At 32.2% G+C, this 23,146-nt stretch overlaps 5 protein-coding genes across 7 annotated transcripts; 1 reads left to right on the top strand and 4 right to left on the bottom strand.

The window, feature by feature from the left end:
* Window positions 1-1,453: 1,453 nt before the first annotated feature.
* On the bottom strand, window positions 1,454-4,604 carry LOC130642123 (mevalonate kinase-like). 2 transcript variants are annotated; one of them, XM_057449205.1, is made up of 9 exons: window positions 4,362-4,604; window positions 3,877-4,027; window positions 3,534-3,672; window positions 3,117-3,355; window positions 2,983-3,034; window positions 2,661-2,751; window positions 2,465-2,549; window positions 2,274-2,308; window positions 1,454-1,764 (listed from the first exon to the last, which is right to left on the bottom strand). In XM_057449205.1, exons 1-9 carry the CDS (start codon window positions 4,587-4,589, stop codon window positions 1,498-1,500), a joined length of 1,287 nt encoding a protein of 428 aa, XP_057305188.1. In that variant the 5' UTR covers window positions 4,590-4,604; the 3' UTR covers window positions 1,454-1,497. The 2 variants fall into 2 exon arrangements, with proteins under 2 accessions (XP_057305188.1, XP_057305189.1); XM_057449206.1 differs by having other exon boundaries at window positions 3,117-3,352.
* A 1,866-nt stretch (window positions 4,605-6,470) lies between these two features.
* Window positions 6,471-7,143, bottom strand: LOC130642128 (ribonuclease P/MRP protein subunit POP5-like). Its single transcript, XM_057449212.1, has one exon. It carries the CDS (start codon window positions 7,100-7,102, stop codon window positions 6,656-6,658), a length of 447 nt encoding a protein of 148 aa, XP_057305195.1. The 5' UTR covers window positions 7,103-7,143; the 3' UTR covers window positions 6,471-6,655.
* A 2,158-nt stretch (window positions 7,144-9,301) lies between these two features.
* LOC130642124 (glycogenin-1-like) lies at window positions 9,302-10,876 on the bottom strand. The gene has a single exon (XM_057449207.1). It carries the CDS (start codon window positions 10,837-10,839, stop codon window positions 9,769-9,771), a length of 1,071 nt encoding a protein of 356 aa, XP_057305190.1. The 5' UTR covers window positions 10,840-10,876; the 3' UTR covers window positions 9,302-9,768.
* A 1,498-nt stretch (window positions 10,877-12,374) lies between these two features.
* LOC130642129 (uncharacterized) lies at window positions 12,375-23,146 on the bottom strand. 2 transcript variants are annotated; one of them, XM_057449214.1, is made up of 5 exons: window positions 23,039-23,146; window positions 17,855-18,049; window positions 14,062-14,169; window positions 13,639-13,722; window positions 12,375-12,816 (listed from the first exon to the last, which is right to left on the bottom strand). In XM_057449214.1, the coding sequence occupies exons 2-5, from the start codon at window positions 18,041-18,043 to the stop codon at window positions 12,748-12,750; spliced, it is 450 nt and encodes a 149-aa protein (XP_057305197.1). In that variant the 5' UTR covers window positions 18,044-18,049; window positions 23,039-23,146; the 3' UTR covers window positions 12,375-12,747. The 2 variants fall into 2 exon arrangements, with proteins under 2 accessions (XP_057305197.1, XP_057305196.1); XM_057449213.1 differs by lacking the exon at window positions 23,039-23,146 and having other exon boundaries at window positions 17,855-19,069.
* Window positions 19,136-21,667, top strand: LOC130642126 (uncharacterized). Its single transcript, XM_057449210.1, has 3 exons — window positions 19,136-20,870; window positions 20,956-21,094; window positions 21,182-21,667. Exons 1-3 carry the CDS (start codon window positions 20,527-20,529, stop codon window positions 21,428-21,430), a joined length of 732 nt encoding a protein of 243 aa, XP_057305193.1. The 5' UTR covers window positions 19,136-20,526; the 3' UTR covers window positions 21,431-21,667.

The following is a 23,146-nucleotide window of genomic DNA, read 5'->3' as shown; positions in this document are numbered from 1 at the left end:
CTTGAAGAATTATTCCCTTTCCGACTCCCATCTTATTAAACTTTGCACAGAAGAAAAATTAACTTATGAAAATTGGTTTGTATTTCGAAAAAGTGTTCTTATAGGGTCTAAAGGTCACAATGGTAAAACAAAAATGAAGAAAGGACATTATAAAAGTAATTTGTGCAGTAACCAAACATACGCAAAGGCACGTGCTATATCATGTATGTACTAATGGAAATCTGAAGAATGGAGTGATATAACTGAAAAAAACAGCTAATGTATTAATGGAAATCTGACAAAGAATGTCACATCTTTGTTTTCTGCCAAGCGGTGCAAAATCGCATATGGTAAGTTCATCAAGTGGGAAAACGACGACGGAGTTACAAAAAGAGTCCTCCATCACAAAGTCTACTCCCACCAAATAGCAAGACCGGGACGACGCAAAGAAAATTATGAAGCCTGAAAAGCCAACCGCAAGTCAATTGTCGAGTAGATCACTAGTAAGTGCTGGTAAAGTTTTTAAAGCTAACCCTATGCATTCTTTGTTTTTTATTAGACCCAACTACAATGCCTACGATGCTTCTTCCAGTAAATAATTTAATAACTATTGCTTCAACAAAGGGTCTTTTCTCTTCTCTTGTGAACCATTTAAAGAACAACTGTCTACTTATACGTATAAGCAAACTTAGGTGCCGGACTAAACCATGTAGAGGTAGAGTAACATCAGATGTAGTGTTTACGCTCAACAGGGTTGCCTACAAAGTTTTACTTGGTAGCAAATTAGGGACGTTTAAATGAGGAGCTTCAAAATATATACAAAAACTGAATTTTAATTACTAAGTTTCTGATCATTTAAGATTAAATTTTAAGCAGGTCAGATTTACAGAAACTTAGGTTAGTTTTACGCCTCCGTACATTTTTTATTGCCTAACTGCTTTTCCGTTTCTCTCATAACAATAGACTTAATTAGAATAAAAATGACATTATAATTTGTAAAACACAAATTGGTGTAGTTTTTATTAAAAGGGAAAATCCTGATATCAAAACAGTGCCCGCATTTAAAAATACTGAAAAAAAAATGATCGTTCTTCAAGTAAAAAAGGAATATGAACCATTAGAAGGAATTTTATCATCATCACAACTAATACTACTTTGTTTAGATAGTGTTGGTCATTTTGACATGCAAGGAGGAAACAAATCCTGTTAAAAATTTACACAACCAGATCGCCAAATAAAAGGCTAAGGTATGTGTTTCATCCTTGACAATAAATTCTCTAGGTTGAGGATTTTTTATGTTTTTTAATTTTTAGCAGCTTTTTAGATTTACTGTGTATTGGTATCTATACACACAGTAAAGAGTCCAGTATGGTAGAGATATTTTTTACCTTTAACATAGGCTGCTCCTTTTAAAACTGTGCAAACTACACCCTGTTAGTGTATTCTTACAAAACGATAGGACAGGCAACAATACTACGCGCTAGAAACTATATCTGCTTGAAAATTAACAAAAAATATTTAGGTTACTGTGTGCAACTGAACTCCTCCTCCACCCAACACTGTCCTCCAACATTCAAAATTCTGTGATTCTAATTCTTTTACAACTTTATCAATCTTTTCTTTACAATAGCCAGGTGGTATCAGGGCAAAAACGCAGCCTCCACCACCAGCACCTGTGAGTTTACTGCCCAATCCATACTTTGAACAGGTCGTGACGACGCTGGATATGCATTCGTGACCTACCCCAATACCTTCCAACAAATGTCCGTTGATCGAAATTAAGTCCTGTAAAAAAACAATATCGAGTCTAAGAAATCACAAAGGCTTTTCTTGGCAACTTGTTAAAAAGCTGAAAAATACATTAACCGTAGTAAAACATCTTGAATTCAGTACTTAAAAACGTTTTAAAAGCAAAGGATATTTTTCCAATATCTGATCGATATAACGATTTGTTCTCATTTAAGAGTTTAGGTGGATCAATTTAAAATTGTGAGGAAACACCCCTCCACCCTTTACTTAATTAGGCAGCCCTATAACATTCAGAATTTTTTTAAGTGTTTCCCTAGAAAACCTTCCCTTTATCCCCCAAAAAAGAAAAAATCTTTTTAAATAACTTGTTTTTTATATTTAAGTGTTTTAGGATCTAAGAATCAAATTTAGCCAAAAATTACGCAATTTACCTAACAATTGTTAGCCCTCACATCCATCCCCATAACATTTGTTAAATACACTACAATTTATTTATTGAGCTTTTATATAAACATTAATGTAAAAAAATATTTTCTAAACAATACCTTTAAGTTCTTGTAAATGCGTGCATTATTACTCCCTAAAATAAAACCACAAAAAAGGTCAATAAAAGAAAGCCTGGTTCGCACTCATCAAAGTCCAAACAAATAGCATTCTGAAATAGCAGTTGCTAATTTTCCACCTTGAACATTTTTCCAAGCTGGGTGATAAAAATTATAACGACTGAAATTCATACCCCTGCTAATTTCAAGTAAAATTTCTTTGAATGATCTTGTAATGCAATCAATAGAATTAAAAATACTCTCAAAGAGTTCTGGAAACTATAATGAAAATTATTGCAATCAATTATCGAATTTAATGAAAACGAACATACAGTACCCTAGCATAGATAAAACATTTTCTCAGCAAATTTTTGGCAACATATGAATTACCTTTTCTCTTTTCTCACGAACAGCACCAACTAATTCTCTTGTGCTTCTTGGAATTTTTGTGTTGACGACTAGAACATCTAACTTCATAAAGCTATAAGAAAAGATACATCGTTCAGGAAATACATTTTTGTGAATAATAGTATCTTTGAGATTTCATTGGAGCTAATATTCATGTTGGAACTTATAAATAGCTAAAAAATGCAAAAATTTGTAGCACACCGTAAGTCTTATCAGAATAAATATTTATTAAAGAAGCATGACTCAAGTGAAAAAATTTGCTTTCGTACGTGTTTTATTTGCTAAACACGTGTTTAAATCTTACCTTAAATTTGTCAAAAGATCAACATGGCCTGCTTTAAAGCCAACACAATGACCTAAAAAACAGGTTATTGTGTAAAACAAAAAATATGCAATATAAGAAAAAAAAGTGTATTAACCACACACACACACACATACCGTAAGTAGCAACAGAGTTATCAATTCCAGAAGGTGTACCATGGATAATAGTTTCTGCTTGATAAGACCAATCACTTATTAACTTATAGTGGCTGTCACTCCATTCATCTTGTTTAGAGCTAATAACACCATACAAGACCAGAAGTGCACTGGAGACAGCAACGGCAAATGAAGCTGAGGAACCGAGTCCACCACCAATTGGGAGCTGTGACGTCAAAGTTATTCGTAAACCAGTCCTACTAGATAAAAGGGTAGAATATACAAATTCCAATATCAACAACATTAAAAATTTTAAAAACCTAAATATTGAAAACAGTAAAATTGGCAGGTCATTTAAGACATGTGAAGTAATAGATTTTTTGTTACAATCTACTTTGTTTACAAGTTATTAAAAACCTTCTATGAATGATCACATACTTGTCTTTAAAAGAGCTACCAATGCAAATATACAACATCAATATAATATGAAGTGATAACTTTTGAAGGTTTTTTTCTTCGTTTTCCAATAATTTGACAAATGCTTCATTTTCTTTGTGTATTTCAGGATGTGTTGGATCTAAAACAAGAAGGAATACTAAAATAATGTCCATATCTAATTTTAGTTTGGATGACTATCAATCGCAGTACCTATTTTATTGTGACAGATGTGCCCTGAATGCATTTGAAATGTTAAGGTAACGGTAGTTCTGAACATTAAGGTCAAAATAATACCATAAGAAGTAAGAATAAAAAATATATTATTAAACAAATAAAATCATACCTATTTTTGCTGTGTCATACAACTGGTAAATTTCTGTAATATTCCAACATTTTTGTAAATCCAGCCCAGGAACATTGATCTCAAATTGAGAATTAGATAAAAGTTCAATGCAACAAGTGGTACGTAGATTTAAACTGCAAGCAATTGCTTCCTAAAATGTTGTGAAAGATAGTCCTACTATTATGCCATTACACTGACCATCACAGGCTTCCTTAATCTGATCACAGAAGTCATTTTTTGTTACTAAAAGTTTTATTAAAGTTTGAGGGCAAAGAACGCTTTTCAATTAAAAAAATTATATTAATGGTTTGGACTGGTAAAACATCTGTTGATGAGAAGTCAGAACCAAAGCTTTATACGCTAACAAAACAAAATATAAGAATGACATTTAAACAAGTTTTCAATTTTTTTGGTTAACTGTCAGTTTGGAGGGTATTTCTGACTGAACTAATAACAACTAATATAAAACAAAGTTTGAAACTTACTTTTCCATACACCACAGCATGTTCTCCGCATAATATGATCTTTCCAGGAGCACTTGTTGTTACTTTTTGTAACATCTTACTTACGTCTATATCATAAGTGAAACTAGCAATATATTTAAAAGAAGAGTATACATTAAAAAGCAGTGTTGATGACACCAGATACGCTATGCATCTAGGCTTATTCCCTTTTTTGTTCCAAAATAGTAACCCTTGTAGTGCAGGTCCCATATATTTACGGATATGTAAATTGGTCAAAAAGAAGATATCGATACTGGTTTGATTCTAATCTTGATGAATCAGAAATGATGAAGATATTGAACGTTTGATACATTTTGTGAATGCTCCAGGTGATGATGTAGCTGAAATTCAAGATGTCTATGACCAGGTTTATGATCTATGATCAAAATATAAACCAACCTGTTTCCAACAACAATCTTCTATTATTGAAGGTGCTGTTTTGGTTTGTCTGTTAAGTATTCATATTACTGTGAAAAGTTTAAGGTTTTTTGAACATGATAGTTTAGCAGGCAACCCTTCGAGAGATCTTTCTCTCATCATCAATGATGGGAGAAGGATCCTTAAGATACATATGGTATTGGTCAAGGTGCAGCTAATGGTTGGGAGGACTCTTTTTGGAAAGAAGGGCAACCTTATATTGCTTGTGGTTTTGATAGAGGAGAGGGGTTTCTCATTGACATTCAAGAGAATTACTGAGGAAACAAATCGATATGCCAAGATGTTTTTAGACAAAGGTAAATCTGATAAAAAACACAAAGAGAATTCCAGATTTAAAAAGTGACCAGAGGATGGAATTTTGGTAAAGGAGCTTAAATCATTTATCACTTTCACATTTTATTTTGGTGTCACTAAAAAGGAGTATGTAACAATGATGATTATATAACGAAAGGAAATCCTAGGCAACAAACTTTGCAAAAAACTTGGGTCATTTTATGAATATGTAACAAAGCATTTTGGTATGGGCACCACACTAAGACTAATTGATTGATGAAGGTTGCAACCATTTAAAGGACGCATTCAGTTTCAAACACGAAAAGTTTGCAAAAGCGCAAAGAGAGAATTTTCTATAAGCCAAAGCCAAAACACAAGCAGGCAGGACTTGATAACATCTATGAATGCAAAACTTGTAATGTCTCCCTATATTTAGAGAATTGTTTTGAGCTATTTCATACTCAAAAGCATTCAGCTTTCAGAGATGTTTTTATGGTGTAAATAGTTCTAATGATATATATCCCTTGTCTTTATTTTTGGTCAACAATCTAGTTCATCAATTAAATATATATCTCTTTTCTCTATCAATAAATTTATCTTGGCAAATTATTAGTATTCAAGGCCTCGAAACTTTATTTCTTTTTTTAGGGGGGGGGGTCTAAAATAAGCTCAAATTTGAGAGAAAAGTAGAAAATATACTTATTTCTGGCATATCCTCTGCTTAGTGTTCTTTTTAAAAATATATTTATTTTTTCTTTTTATATTATTATTATCTGTTCTTTTGTCGAAATTTTAAGCCCTTACCAAAGTTCTGAATGGTTGTAGATGGCAAGATATTGAAGTTTAAAGTTGTACTCTCAAGATCTAAAATGAGGTTTGAAGTCACTAGTATCTGCTAATTGCAGTCGAAAGAGTGCCCAGCACCACGAAAATTAACATTATAAATTATAATAGCAGTTGAAATAAATTATGTCGAAAGAATTGTGGCAAAATTGTTGCAACCATGACATACATGGGAAAAATAATTGTGAACAATAATGCAGATAAAAGCTAAGAATAAGCTATATGCACAATCATGACCACTAAACAAAATTTTATATCACAACCTTCTTCCCTATCAGACTTACCGCATCCACCTATAATGTACCAAACATTAATGTTACTATTATAAATGCACAGGAGATCACAAATCCTTAGTTTTAAAAGTGTTTCAAAGAAACACCAAAACCACCAATCCAAAATGGTTCAAAATAAGATTTTCTGTAGAAAATATCTAGAACATTCTAATTAAATTTAAGATTTTTTTTGCAAGAAGACTGTAATAGCACCTTCTCCCATGTGTCCACAAATAAATCTGTATGTACTATCAAAATGCGGATGTATCCAAATGTTATATTTTCGTATATATACAAAATCATTGAAAAAACGCTATCTTTAATAATTAGGATTTCTAAAAAGATCTACAAATAGATATAAATTAGTGTGAGACAAAGAATTTTGTTAATAACTTTAAAATTAAAGTTAAATAACAAGTCATTCCCTTACATCTCTGCTTCATGTCTTTGTTAACGTATGGTATTTTCAATGCCCAATGTTTTCATATAATCCCACAAATCTTGCTTTTCATGAGGTGTTTTACACTTCTGATATAACAAATTCATTTTGTCAGTATTGTATCTCAGCAAAAATCTCTCTGCGGACCGTATCGTGGCAGTCACATGCATTGTTGTTAATATACATTGTTTTTGCTTCACAAATTTAATAAAAGTGATACAGTTGCGAATTTCTTTATGGTAATCCCTACTACACTGCACAAAAATAATACCAGTATAAGGATTTATATACTTTACGTTTACATTAAACAAATATACTGCTATGCCGTAATCACCATATAATTCTTTAACCATAGCCTCTATTGCTCTAAAAACATCAAAGGGCTTCAAACTTGTATCAATGCAATTATTAGCATACTGTATTCGGACAACAAAATATCGATGCTTCTTCCGTACCATGATGAAAATGTTAGTACTAAATGCAAAAAATATTAAAGTATAAAACATGTGTTTTGTTACGAAACTAATTCAAAATATATACCTTCTAGTCAGAAATTTTCGCGACATTTTAATTTCCCGATAAAAATTTTGGGACAATTTTGCGATTTTTATTTTTGCTATTCGTCGCCTTGAATTTTTTTCGCAACATTAATTTTCGCGAATTTCATAGAGTTACGGAGTTGAGGAAAAACAAAATATGATTTTACAGTCGTTTTTCTACTCTAATAATTTTTCATAAAAGGTCAATGTTATAATCAATAACAGGAAAGAGAACACTGTTGATTTCAACATGTTACAGAATCTGTTATAGTAATCGACTAATTTTTATTGTCTTAATTATATCTCATCCTTATGTTATATAATGTTTTTATTCAAGACTTTCCCGACCTTTAAAAGCAGTCTCGCCATTTACCTAGGGAGGAGAGGTCTTGTTCTTCATTTCAGCCAGAATAGGCTGAAAATCAAGGTCATTGGAAAATGTCGAAACGAAATCCCATACTGTCTTTCAGACCCATGTCCTCCAACCTCTTCTGGCCTTTGGTATCTGCTTATGAATGCCACTAGGGATAAAAGAATTAAAACTGAAGAGGTTGTAAGAGTTAGACAGGAAAGTTTAAAAAAAGAGGAAATTTCATAAAAAAGGAGATCGATGATTTATGACACAAAATGCCATTTAGGTTAACAGGCAAACCGCCTTCTAAAATTGTGTTTAGAAGTGCATTTCTTCCTTAATTTCCCCGGGTTTTATCAAACTGAGTATCACCAGAATTCTTTTGTAGCGAAAATTTTGCGTCTACTACCCTGTGGAGTCTAAAAAATGAAGAAAAAAAGAAAATATTTCATGGTCTTTATTTTCGCAATTCCGTCAATTAAATTTTTTTCGCGGCATTTTAATTTCGCAAAAATGCCCAAAAATCGCGAAAATTAGTTGTCGCGAAAAATTTCTGACTATAAGGTAAAAGTCCAACCCAACAATCCTCAAAATAACTCCAAACTTGGCAATTAGCATTTCACTTGCAAGGCTTTCTTGCTTTGTCATGAGCAACAATCAGATAAATTTATAGATAAGTGCTAAATGTTATTTGAGTGATTTTTAATCTATATTGCTTCTTGAATTAAAAGGAAAGCTAATTTCTGAGGGTAATTTGAGAGCTGCATCGCAGAGCCAAATTCAGATTTGTAACTTTTGACAAGATCCTTTTATACTACACAAGATTATCTCAACATCAAGCAATTCGATAATTATTTTTAGTGTAACATTTAACATAGAAATGCATTTTCTAGTCTTGGATAAAAGTGTGTAAATAAATCCCTTTAAAAAATTCTCGAAAAGATGTAATACTGTCATTAACACACTTAGCATATAATTTAGTATAGGCATCAAAAGCAAGGTATAAACAAAATTAAAAACTTTGTTCATTACAATAAGTATTAGTTATCACACAGTGCTAAGTGCAACAAGGCATATATTTCTCTAGTTCTTAAAATTATTAAACATGTCCTTATGCTAAAATATTTAAGATGAACACTGAGAAAAATATAAGACATATTGAATGAGGGGTGTGTGATAACTAGTTTATCATTAGCACAAAAATATTCTTTAAATGAAACGGTTTTTTAAACATACATAAGATTTAAAAGCCTTGTTTAAAAATTAAGAAATATTTTTTTCTAAAACAACAGTCTGTTGAAACGAAACGAAACGCATTTTCAGTAGCGTTGTTAATTTTAATTTAACGTTTCTTTTGACAACCTTGAGTTATAAACTAACAATTGACAATTACTGAAACAAATTATACTTAGCTCCTTTGATTGATTGTTCAACTTTTGAGTTTAATAGTATGTTGTTTTATAATTAAGTGTTTCATCCCTGTTTTTAACTGGCTTCCAGCGAATTTTTATCACTATTTTAGTCTATTCAATGCATTATTGTATTGCACTACATATATAAGAATTGGACTCTATATCGGAAATATGATATCTTACTTCTTTTAGCCACTCACGTTCAAGATATTTCTTGTGCTAATGATAAAGTATATTATATTCTTTGGAACTGAATACATTAATTAATACTAAGTTGCCCAACCTTAGTTCTCAGTTTTAACTGGAGAAATGCAGAATGCTAGACAACAAATGGAAGCAAGGAACAACAAAATATACCTTTGCAGCATGTGTTACTAAATTTCTCACGTTTGCTCAAAAAGAGTATGCAGAAAAATACATACAGGCTTTTTCAGAAGAGGTGACCTAAGTAAAATTTAAAATGTTTCCTCAACTAAAAATCTGCTAAAATCAACTTCTCCTTTCCTCTGTTTACAATAAGTTATAGAAAAACATTTCATGTAAAATTCCATCATTAAAATATTTATATCAACTGTATATTTACATGATTTATAATTTTTTCACACAAGTTAAATATTGTGTGTAGCTACCAGTCATTGCATTTCTTTTCAACTGGTAATCTCAACTCTTTACTTATTATTTTTGAGAATCCCTTCACAATTTACTAAAAAGGCAAAAAATCACATATCACGGACACAAAAGATAGGCTTTATGAATTTGTTTTTACAAACAAGAAAAAGGATAAAAAGAAATATAAAAGAAACAATAAAAATACAAAGAATTTAAATGGTGTCTTTGACTTTGTTGTACCAATCATGCAACTGATACTCATCTAATGCTTCAAAGAAAGATCTCCACCACAATATAACAAGATGCATTGGTTCAGTGAGAGGACCTTTAAAATCTATGGTTACCTTTCTTGTTGGTTTATCATCTACTTTCCACGGTTTCTTAGTTAAACAACATGCAAAATGATAAACTTTTAGAGGGTGATACAAATATCGGCGAACATTGTATGCATATGGCAAAGGCACCCATCGACCTCTGTCAGCGTAATAATGCCACAATAAAACCTGATCGTTTGGGCAATTTTTACCCTTTGATAAATCAGACCACATATCCATGATCTCTTGGTAACTTTTACTTGATGGTTCAAACATTAAAAGTCCAGCATTAAAGCAAGGATCAATAATCCCTGGACGTGCACAATAACCAGCAGCCAATTCTCCTTTTAATGTAAACAGCTCATCAATGTTAGTCAGTGGCATAATATCAGGATCTAAATACACGATTTTCTCATACTGTGTATAATTCCAAGCATGAAAACGCATGTGAGTACCAGGCAAACCCAAGTTACGTGGCTTCCAACCTTTTCTACGATCCATCCAATTACAGTCAAGTGGCTCCACAAGTTTTACTTCATACCCAACTTTACGTAAGGCTTCTTGTGATATTTCTGTTACTGTATTTGAAACTAATGCAATCATTTTGTGGTGGCATGATAGTTTCTTTAAGACGTAACCTAAATACACTGCACCAACAGCATAATTATCATTCATCATAGCTGTCAACCACGCTGTTTTTTTATTTACATGTTGACTCTTACACCACTCCTGGTTAAACATCATCTCCATTTCATGAAGTTTATATTCGGATTGCCAAGCTAAGTGGTCAGCTTTCTTATACCGTTCTGTGTCTTCATATGCCATTCCAACAATTAATTTTGAATATGATATTAAGTATTGAAATAGCAAAGGTGAAAACACGCGGAATAAAGCGAAGAATAACAAAATAATAAAAGCTATTTGAAACACCAAATGCGAAGTCAAATGTTTTATTCTAACAGCAATCATTTTGTATTTTTCCTGAAAATACAGTCAAAAAAAAAATAACAAATCTATGAGGACAAAATTCTAAATGTAACAAATAGTACAACAGAGCTGGGTTTTTTAAATTATGATTTCCCCATTTCAAAACATCATGAATTAGACACAATCTTTATAACTTTAAAAAACAATATTTTTTTAACATATCTTTAGGTGACAGATCAAAACACAGGTTTCATTTCACTTCATTATAAACAAAAAAATTTTAAATTGGGTATTAATGTACAGGTAAAAAAGCTTTAAAAAAAGTGCAAACTTCCTGCTGGTGTGCCATAAATCCTCTAGTATAACCTTTTTTTTTAAATATTTAATAAAAAGCTCCCTCTAGGCACCCCCTTAAAATGGCCGTTTATATAGAGAAATATTACCCAACACTTGTTTTTTGGTAAAAACAAAAGATAAATGCCTATTTTTCTTGTGTTCAAGTTGTTTGAGTGATTAATATGTTTTGCTTTCACTTTCTAATGACTGTGATTTTTAGAGAATTGGCTGGGTCAGCATGTAATATACTTGATAACTCCAAACGGGACATTTCATCTTTTACCTTGATGAAGAAAAAGACGATTTTATTGATATTATTTATAGAGAACTTTGTAAATTAAAAAAACTTTTATAAATAGAAAGCTGGGATTTTTAAATAAACGCCTCCCTCTTTTAATCTCTGGGGCCACCCCTTCAAAGGCTGAAAATTTTAATAAATGCTCCAGGATTTTATTAAAGGATTAATAGTATCCATACCAACCCTTTAATCTTTTAGATACCAAAAGATCAAAAATTACATTCAGTTTCAAAATCTTAAATAATAAATTAATGCACTAAAATTAAATGTTATCATCAAATGTTAACATAACGTAACAACTAAACATATACAAAAAATATATAAAACAAATTTAACATTAAAAACAAGCATTTTTGGATTGTAAAAGCTCATACATAAATACCTATCTAACACAGGAAGAATGTCTAGAATAACTATTGCTTTGTGGGAGTTTACTTGGAGTGTGGAAACAATAAATTATATTAAAGAACATTACCAGCATGTCTTATCATAAAACCAATTGATTAAAAATAAAAAATTTTGTGATACCCAATGTAAAACACATTTACTAACAAATCTATAGAAATAAGATGTATTTTTCAGCTTTTTTTTAGTTGCTGGTAAACAGTAGCAGTAAATTTATATTCAAATTTAGAAGTAGCTCTTCTTAATGTAAGTCAACAGCAGTTACAAAACCACAAAAATTAAATTTCCGTCAGAAAAACATTTCTGTTCCAGTGTTAGCAACAGATATCTCATTATTTCGCAAGGTCCAACGCTTAATTCTAGAAAGCACCAAATAAAAAGGCACCCTTGTGTTTTTTTTAAAAGAATCAGGTAAATTTGCAATAAGAAAAACTCATTAAAATTAATCTTCCATTTTTAAAAATCTTTGCATTTATTTGCAATAAAAACAGTGTAAGAAATCAGCAAAATGCTTTCGAAACAGAAAAAACAAATTCCGTTTTATTGGGAAAGATTTAAATTTTTCACACTTTATTCTGCACTGCAATCAAACTACAAAACATATTTGTTACAGACATGTTATACAATAAAACTATTTAAAAAAATTAACGTAATGCAGGTGCAGCACGAAGCCAACACTTTGACCCAGTCAATCCTACATGAAACTCTCCCATTCTTTATGTGTTAAAAATATGATGTACACTGTATACACCAATATTACACTTAAAAGAAATTTCTAGCTTGATAAAAAATTACCTAGGAAAAGGCAATTTTTGTTAATACATATTAAATAAAAACATGAACAAGTCAACTATAAGCTAATTTGTCTTTTCGTTGATATCTTTAGCATTGTCAACACGTGTCGCCAATCATCATATCATATATCCATATTGGATTCGCGAAAATTTAAGTTTGTCTGCAGCAGAGTGGTTAAAATGGCCCTAAAACATAAAGAATTCTCTTTAAAGATAAATCCACCGGTTCACCCGTCCTTTATTAGCCGCATTTTGTGTGTCTCACTACTGCGGTTACCATTTTGCAAACAGACGCATACAGGTATTATAATATAGACTAGCCGTTGCCCGTGGAAAAATCCGCCCGTCCTTTATATTTACCCGTCGCAACAAAATGGATAAAAATATATCGCATTTGATATTCCTGTTTCCGTAACATCATTTTCTAACTCAGTGGGGGGTCCGCGCAGAGACAGACAGACGACTGCTATTATTATAGAGACTAGTCATTAGCCAGTGGAAAAATCCACGGGTTCGCAATCCCTTTCATACCACATTGCGTCTTGCTACTTGTGCAGCTATAAGCTACCATTTTGCATGACAGACAGACGGACAGACGCATACGGGTATTATAATACTAGTTGTTACTCGTAAAAAATCCAGGGGTCGTCGGTCCTTTATATATCACATTTCGTATTTCTGTAACAAAAAGACAAACAGATGCACTAACAGACAGACGACGGCTATTATTATAGAGATATATAGACTACTTTTGTGTATCTGTTACATGAAAAGTAGATCTTAAGGTGCAGCCAAGTAAAAACACAGATTGAATTTTTTTCTTAAAAAGATGCAGGTTATTCAAAGGTGCATGCTATTTTAGGGTCTTGGGTTTGGTGCTCTATAAAAAACTGGGTTGCAGGTTATACAGGAAAACACTGTAGTCATATATTTACTTTAGTGTTTCTTAAGTGCCTTACAAATAGTAATTATTACTGCTAAAGACAAGTACGTATACAAATTACTCACAGGTTCTCCGTTTTGACACCTTGAACAATTCTTATTTTGGCTGCTGCTTGTCATTTCCACTTCTTTGTTAGTATTACATGGTGGCTAAAGAACACTACAACATTAAAACTGAGCATAACTCTCTAAAGATATGCAAAAAAAACCCATTAGCTTTTTGTTTCCTTTCATTGATTTAAAATAATCTGAGCAAAACTAGGTTTTTCATTATTATTTTCCTTTAAATAAGATCAATAAAATCTCCAATTTAAAAAGAAAAACATCCCAAATTGTAAAAATTTAAACATGTAAATTAAATTGTTTATAATTGAAGTGTGTTGCATGTTACTGCATATTAAACTGGAACACTGGATTGTGTGAATAACTTAACATAAAATACGAGTTTGAAAACAACATACTCTAAAAAAAGAAGAAAAAAAGTTTCACCTTTTGAGTATACAAGTTTTCCGGTCCTGAGTTAGATTGTTCCATATTTACATCGCTATCACACTCCATTGATTCCTCAACTTTGAAATCTTCATTTGATTTTGTTCTCTACAAATTAAAACTTAAATTAAGAAGAAAACCAGGTGATTATTGCTCCTGATATAAACAAAATTGATTTAGAATTGCCGCTACTTTTTCAAAAGAATAAATAAATTAGTAAACAACTATATAGCTTGGCCTTAAATAAAGAAACTAAATTTCTTGAAACTAAGGTTTATAAAAACATTTACATTCATAAAAAACAAAACTGATTTTCCTGATAATAAAGCTTATTAAATAAAGCTTATTAAAGATTATATATATGTACTAAATTGGATAGTGTTGAACTGCACCTGTGAATTCATGGGAATTCTGAACAGTGAACTGATTCAAGGGTTGGTCATAATTATTAAAATGCCTGGTTATTTACATGATATCATGAAAACTGTTGAAATTGAATTATTAAATAACAGCAAGTGTAATTTATCAGTCAATAAACTGATTTTCTAAAATAATTGTTCAAAATAAACCAATTTGAAGGTGGGGTATGCAGGTGGTTTCGGAAATTTTTTGGCAAATGTGCAAAAAGCACAATCACTTGTTTAAGGTGTAGTAGTTCTACATCGGGCAATGTTTTATGAAAGTTATCATTTTACAAGTGCTGTCACTAGCACACCTTAATCTGTTTGCATTGCGTGCTATCAAATGTCTTCCCTGAAATTGAGTGGTATGTAACCCTATTTATAAAAAGCTGTAACAATAATTTAATGATGTTAATAGCGTTTACTAATTATATGATTTCTACATTCTTTTTTTCTTACGCATGTCTATTGTGTTGTCCTTAATTTTTTCAGTTGTCTATTATTGCATTTGCGTCTTAAGAGAGATGACATGTGATGTGGAAGAGAACCAAATTAAAAGAAATTCGGTAAAGAAAATTTTAGGGTTCTGAAGTGAACAATTCTAAAGAGTTCTTTATACTTATTAAGAAACTTGAGATAAGTACTAATATTGATGGAATTATTTTGGATTTGCGTTTAGCAAGTAATTCTTCATTTAATGTATTTACCTAACTTATCATGTACATTTTCTCACATTTTAAGATTTGTAGTATTAATTTTAGGACCATAGGTCCACATAAAGCATTTGTAAGGCATTTGCATTCTTCTTTCCATTTGCATAAATTTCCATAAATATAAATTCACTTGCTTTTATAACTGTTCTTTTATTAACATGGATGCTATACATAAGAACACAAGGCTTCATCATATCTTATTATGATGACTAATGCACAACAACAACAATAGAAAAAAATTAAGTTCATGTATAAACAAGGATACATAGAGGTTCTTTATGTAGACAAAAGACCGTTACAAGCACCTGCAAATTTGCATCGAGATTTTGCTAAATCTGACTACCTTAAGTGGATAAATTTTCACATGGATTAATTTTCGCGGTTTTCGCGAATTTTGGCCATTTTCGCGAAATTTAATCCATGGAAAATTTTGAAGGCCCTTGATTCGCAAAAATTAACCCACACGAAATTATTTGAAATTTTACAATCGCGAAAATAAAAGATCGCGAAATCAAAGAAAAAAATCAAATTTTTGTACTTGATAATATTTTTACGTTTATCTTTCTCAGCAGAACATCGAAAATACTAACAAGTAGTCTACATCTTTTAAGTAGATTATAAATAAATCAAACTCAATCTATAATAATTGTATTATTCTTGTTCTTATTTTTGGCTGGACGTCCGTTCCTGTTACAGAAGGACTGAATATCCTTTGATTTCGGTACGTTTGTTTGGTCAGTCGCTTTTCTCTTCTTCTTCTTCTTATTTCTCTGTTGATTGATATGTTGATTTGGATCGGCAATAACAACTGGTATTTGTTCAATAAATGATCCATAGAATGAAGTTCGTGAGGCGGTTTGGAACCACTGGCAAAGTACAAATCTCAGAAGATCTTCGTCAGAAGCTCTCAAAGAGTTTTTTGTATGGTATCGTAAGCAAAATCGAAAAGCATAAAATACCACACTCAATGGTGCTGAACCTAGATCAAACTCCTTCAAAGTATGTTCCAACCTCGAATAAGACCATGGCTAAACAGGGATCGAAAACCGTACCAATTAAAGGGTCAACAGATAAAGGATCTATAACGGCAACATTTACAATCACACTGGAAGGACATTTCTTTCCTATTCAGCTGATTTACGCTGGCAAAACAAAGAAAAGCCTGCCTAGAGTTGATTTCCCAAAAAGCTTTAGTTTGAGTGCGAACCCCAAGCATTACAGCAATGAAACAGAATCAATTAAGATCTTGGAGGATATCATAATACCTTACGTCAAAAAAGAAAGGAAGAAATTAGGTTTAAAGGAAGATCATTTCGCCCTTCTTATCATGGATGTATTCAAAGGCCAAATGACACCCAAAGTGTTAAATGTTTTAAAAACAATCACATCTTACTTCAAACTGTGCCTGCGAATTTCACTTACCTCTTTCAATTTTTCAGAATGGTATATACACTGCCAAGATTATGCAAGCTTTAGATGCGGGTAAGCATCTTGCCGAAACAGAGGTGGATTTGAAGTTGTCGATCGTAAAGCCCCTACATGCTAAATGGATTATAGAGGTCTACAATCAAATGACCTCGAAAGAAGGAAAAAAGGTCTGTTTGAAAGGGTGGCAAGTGTCAGGTATTAAAGATGCAGTCCACCATCTGAATTACCATCCCTGGATCCATTCGCAGATATAGATCCCATGCTCGAGACTGGAATTGACGAAAGTGAAGTTCAAATCCAGTCAAATTCTCTCTTGGAAGGCTCAAAGTACATAAGTGAATCTGGAAGAGATGGAGAGGAGGAAAGCGATTGTGAGTATGTTGATGGAGATGAAGTTGATGATGACGAAGGAGACGATCCTTTCGATGACGAGTCAGAGTCGGATGATGATGATGAAAATGAGGAATGTAGATCATAAGATTTTTTTTCATTTACTGTATTTAGGTAGACTTTCTAGAAAACATGTTACAATCAAAAAATATTACGAGTTCAACTCTTCATTTCAATTATAAACTCTAGTAACCTCCTAAAAGTACTTTCTTTGAAGTTTTTTGAAAGCTTTTGAGTGACTTTGTCTGCCTTTGTTCGATTAAAAAACACACATCTCTTTTCTAGTTACAATTTATATAGTCCCGAAATTAAATAAAGAAGGCCTAATTCGCGAAATTTAATCCATGCGAAAATTTTAAAGACCCTTGATTCGCGAAATTTAATCCACGCCAAATCTTTAAATTCTCGTCTCGCGAAAATTAGTACACACGAAAATTTATCCACCTAAGGTACTAATTTCTTTAAAGAACTACAAGGTTTTAAAGGTTTTTTTCAACAATTTTGGGTGTCTGTTTTACTGTAATTTTTTTGCCATTTTTCAAAATTTAAAGCACACACACACTCAAGAAAAATGCCTAAGTTGAGGTAATTATATACAAAAAAATCATAATTTATTTTTGAAAATATTTTACATTTCAAGGTTTTCAAGTTTTTCTCTAAAGAAAAATGGATATTCAAGGTTTTCAATGTCACCCAGTCAAAGCTAACTTTGAAACAACATGTTAAATTGGAAAGAAAAATTGTTTTTTTTTTATGATTATAAATTTGCACCATTTGTGACATAATTTATATTACTTAATTCATTTTTAAATCTTTACGTTGGAAAGTTTAACATTGTTAGCTCTAAAAAATGTGTGATACCTTCCTATCTTGTTCAATAATTCTGGTATTTTCAACTGCCACAGATTCTAAGTTTTCAAAGTTTCTTTTAACTCCATTCTTTTGTCTTGGCATACAGGGTAAGGTCATATTCATATTCTCCAGCTGATTGGTCAGTACCTGGTGTATTTGACTTGCATGATAAGCACACTGACAATCAGCCATCTTCATTCATATCTATACAAAAGAAATATGAAAAGTGAGCGAATACAGGGATTGTCTCTCAAAATATTTGCACCTTTATGTATAATGCGTATCAATATAGTATACATTGAAATGCAATCATGCTTCTGATAGGTGCTGTTTAAGTTTTATTCAAGCTTTGATGGTTTTACTTTTTCTATTGCTCCAAAAAAGAAAAAAAAAAGAATGTAAAACACTAACATGTGTATTTGTGTTTGTTTAGGCTAAACCTTATTGTTAACTGATAAGATTATGTCTTGTGTCGGTTTTACACATAACATTAGGAAAACTTTGTAAAACAAATTAACAAAGAAGATCTGTGTAGGAAAGCAGATTGGCGGTGAAGATTTTTGTACAAAAATATTCTCCTGTCCATTGTGAAAAGTGCATGTTTCGGTACTTGTGATATTAGTAATATGGTAGAGGCTTTGTATACCATGTCATAGCCATCCAGTTCACATAACATGTACAGTACACACAAAATTGCTGACTTAAGTAGTTAGTTTGAAGTCGACAAAATTTCACTGACCGCAATTGTTTGCTCACATTAAAAACGATGAATTACTAAGTCTGTTAAATACACAATTCACAGTTGAGTAAAATTAACATACTATTATTTTATTCTTTTGTGGCGCCGTAGATTAAGTGGCACCGTAGATTAGTGGTTATAGCTCTCGTACTCTGTGCAGGAGACCGGGGTTCGATTCCTCTTGACGGCGATTCAACATGGGCGAGTGAATGTTACCATAGCCCCGGGTTAACCCAAGCCATGTGAGGGAAATTGGGAAGATGGCACACTGTGTGTGCCGTTGGATGTTGCCGGGAGTTGTCTAGTAGAGCCCGGGCTCTAATTGGGTCTGCGTAGCTCAAAATGAGCATTAAATACTCTAGGACTCTCCATCTACGCCATGGCCCCTCCTGGAAATAATAGACAGGGTATATCCCTCGATATTTGTGAGGCTAGCCATGTAAAATATGCACATCTATCTATCTATCTATCTTCCAACTCAAGTTATCTGTACAACTAGTTGCACCGTACTAATCATCTTAAAACCAATTTAGAAGAAATAACTTCAATATTAAAACTGAAAACAACCTTTTCTTTTTACCAAAAATAACTACTGCTGTGGGCCAGTAAACGTGTTTGTTGTTGTTTTCTTCACTTTCTGCGCAGTAGCCTTCACGCAGTTTTCACTCATAGCCGCATGACATTGTCTTTTGAAACGACTACTTTGTGTATTACTACATGTCATAACAACTGTAACTACTATAACAACTGTAACTACAACTTTATGTTATGTTTATGCGTGGCATGGTTTGAAATATTCTGTATTAATCTAAATCGCTCTTGTAAAATTATTTCTCTTGTTGGTGTTAATGCGTCTCATAGTCCAGTCGTTAAGTGTTTTGACCTGGAAAAAAATGATATAGAGCTGAAACTTGGCACACTTACTCCATTTTATATGTAGATTACCAGAAAAAAAAGCCCCATCGATAGCATTTGTAGAAAATGAGATATGCGCCATTTTTAAAAATGGTGGATTTCCAAATTTTTCAGAAAACGAAAGCTGGTAAATTCGAAAACTAATTAAACTATTGAAAAGAACTTTCGATTTGGAACAAAAAATATTATTACATCGACTTACAAAAATCATTAATTGTGGGGGGGGGGGTAGGTAATTTTCTGAAGAAAAAAAAAATTAGAAAGAACCCGACAATGCATACAGTTATTTTCTAATTTATCAATGCTAGATATTTAGATCTATTTTTAGTTTTTTTTCAGTTATTTTACTTATAAAAGGTCAGAAAAGAAGTTTGCTTTATTTATATCCCAGACCATTCGAATCACAAGTTTAGAATTTATCGAATTCCAGTTTCGAATGTTTCGTTTATTTAGTGATTAAGATAGTTGGTAAAAGACTGTGCACGTAGAAAACGGAAGAATTGATAGATAAGAATAGAATATAAAAGAATAGTTTTTTAAATAGAAAACTGAAAAGTATAGATGGAACAATGGCTTCAAACATGGAATCTTCATACACGTCAGTCTGGTAGATATAATTATTCTATTATTGCATGATATGAAAGAATTGATTGAAAGTGAAATCAATCATGGCGACAAGTATCCGTCTTTTTTTATAAGATTTCTTAAATTATCTCAGAAGCGAGGATGAGGTGTTCTTAATATTTTCTTCACTTCGACCTGCGTAAACATTGAATTCTCATTAGAAAAGATTCAAAAAAAAGAAACTTTGGACATACGAGCCTCGTGATTTTCTAAACATTTTGGTTTTTTGGAGTTTCGTTTTCTTAAACTTTGTTCTTATATAAAAAAACGTGTAAGGTAAATTTATTTTTATCAAGCAGGACCGAAGAAGAATGTTCGTTACACGCTGAAGAAGGAGAAAGATACTGCGTTGAAAAGTGTGTCATCTGTTTGAAAGGATTTAACTCATCTATGCCTGAAGTGAATGTCTTATCGAAAGGACTCGAAAATTTGCTTAAACTTAGTAAAAAACGAGAAATGCCTTCATTATACAAATACCTCCTTGAAATGCGAAAAAGTAGTGGAAGGGTTTCGGTGCATCATGAATGTCGGAGAAAATTCACTGATACCAGGAAAAAAAACTCAAACAATTTGCCTGCTAAGAAGTTGCGATCATCTTAAAATGCACCTAAGTTCGATTGGAAACAAAGTTGCTTTCTCTGTGATGGGTGATGTTTGGGCAGACAACAGAGATGTCGAAGAAGCTGCCATCAAAGCGTTTCAAATCATTTATGGTGGTAACGACTTGACTGATTTATGCAAACTTAGGTGAGTTTCTTATATAATATAACATTTATTCACAATACAAAAAGGTTCTCTTCATTTAGTATAATCTCAAAGTGCATTTTTGCAGATACCGGAAATATCTCGATATGTGTTGGAAAGGAAAAATTGATCCTGAAAAGATGCCACCTACGGAAAGTGCTGCTATTCTACACGGTTTTCGAGTTCATCTACAGATAATGAATTGGAAGATATTAGAGGAAGAAGAGGTATAAATTTTAAACCACACAAGTGTCCAAGCAATGTCAGTTAAAGTAGCAATTTCTCAATTTTTATAACAATCTATTGTCTTATAGCTTAAGCAAATTGATCCAAGCAAATGGGGCTGGAAAATTGAAAATTCTCAAATGATGCCAATAAAGACAGATAAACAAGTCGCCCCTGATAGCCTCCTAAAAATCATTAAATGCAACTGCAAGGCTACTTCGAAGTCACCCTGTTCAACAAATTTGTGTTCATGCAGAAAACATGGTCTGAGCTGTATGCAGTCTTGTGGAGAATGTCACGGTGAAACATGTGAAAATAAAGAGGTCCGCTCTCTATAATTCTTCATTTTTAAAGGCAAATCTCTTATAAGGAGTCAGTTCAGCAAAAAAGCCAGCCTTTATCTTATTAATCACTTTTTTTTAGGCATTCGATGGTGATAGTAACGTCGAAGATGATTTGGAAGATGAAGAAGAGAATAGAAACATTTTTGATATATTTGATGCATTTTGATTTTACATAATTTGTATACAAATATTTACTTTTTTAAGATGAAAACTATTAAAGAAAGTCCATGACTTTAAAAATATTGATTTTTGAGAGTTGGGTTGATAATACTTTTTGTTCTAAATTGACTGGTTCTCGAATTGACCAACTTTCGTTTTCTCGAAAATTTGGAAATCCACCATTTTTAAAAATGGCGCATATCTCATTTTCTACAAATGCTATCGATGGGGCTTTTTTTTCTGGTAATCTACATATTAAAAGGAGTAAGTGTGCCAAGTTTCAGCTTTACATCATTTTTTTCCAGGTCAGTGTGTTTTTTTTACTTTAACGACTGGACTATAAGCACATTAACAACCAGAACAACAATAAACAATAAAAATGCAAAATTTATATACAAATTTTGCTTTACTCAAGTCTTGCTTTAGCTTCCACAGGATTTAAAGACGGATATGCAGCTCTTAAAAACAAAATGTGAATGTATCTGTGAAATGTGTCAGTGTTCTCGCAATTCCTGATTTTTAGTATTACAATCCAATTACCCTATGGTGGAAAAATCATATTTTTGCAGTCCTGGTAAATTCAAATATCATTGTTCATTCTTTTGACAAAGAATAACAAGGCTTTACTGTCGTCATACTAACTGGTGGCTTGTGCCGTCATACCCTTTTAAAACTCACTGTGGTTGTTTTGTGCGTGTTGTTTTGTGCGTCTCGTATCGTTTACTGTAATTGTCCAAGGGTGGCCATACCCTTTGCCTTAGCTTTATGCTATTAGGTATGGTCTCCCTTCAATAGCATTATATATTTTAATTTTGTTACCCTGACTAATTATGATATTTATTTTCTTTTTCTTTATATTTATTTTCTATTAATTTTAATTGTATATATATAACTGCTATTGATAAATAAAAAAAAATATCTATCTATGTGGTGATTGATGATTTGGGGGAGACAAATTTGGTAGCTAGTTCAATTCAATTCAATTTATTTATTTGCCATAGAAAAGTTGAAATTACAGTAAGTATAATCTATTATATAAATACATATAGTTATTATTAATAGCTGGGGACCAACACCATAGCAAAGCTAATAGTAACGTGAAGGTCACCAAATTGAGTTGGTACCAAAGTAAGTAGTGTTTGAGAGAAAGTGGTCAAGCACTCCAGCAGTTTTGTTCAGTTACGTTTTTATCTTTTACCACACACATTTCATATAAAATCACTTACAGTGCAGGAAAAACGTTAGCTAGTAGGTGGGGGGAGGGGATAAAAGAGAAATTATGCAAAATTATAGTGAGATTATAGCGTAAATTTATAGCGTAACAAGCTAGCCACGAGAACGGCTGATTTTTTTCTGCAGTAAACCGGGCGCCTACTACAGAAAGATTGGAGAAACAATTAGTTGAACATTTGTTGGTAGCTTGCGGAGCAACCAAATGCATACCAAAATACTGAAGGTGATAAAGCAGCCAACACTACCAAAGTAACACAAAACAAACGAATAGAGGTCATGGTGAAAAACGGTTAATCGCTTGCTCCCGCTTTTATTTTA

Source organism: Hydractinia symbiolongicarpus, chromosome 4 (assembly GCF_029227915.1).
Source record: "Hydractinia symbiolongicarpus strain clone_291-10 chromosome 4, HSymV2.1, whole genome shotgun sequence".
NCBI lineage: Eukaryota > Metazoa > Cnidaria > Hydrozoa > Anthoathecata > Hydractiniidae > Hydractinia > Hydractinia symbiolongicarpus.
Note: the sequence above shows the minus strand (reverse complement) of the source record. Positions and strands in the feature narration are given on the sequence as shown.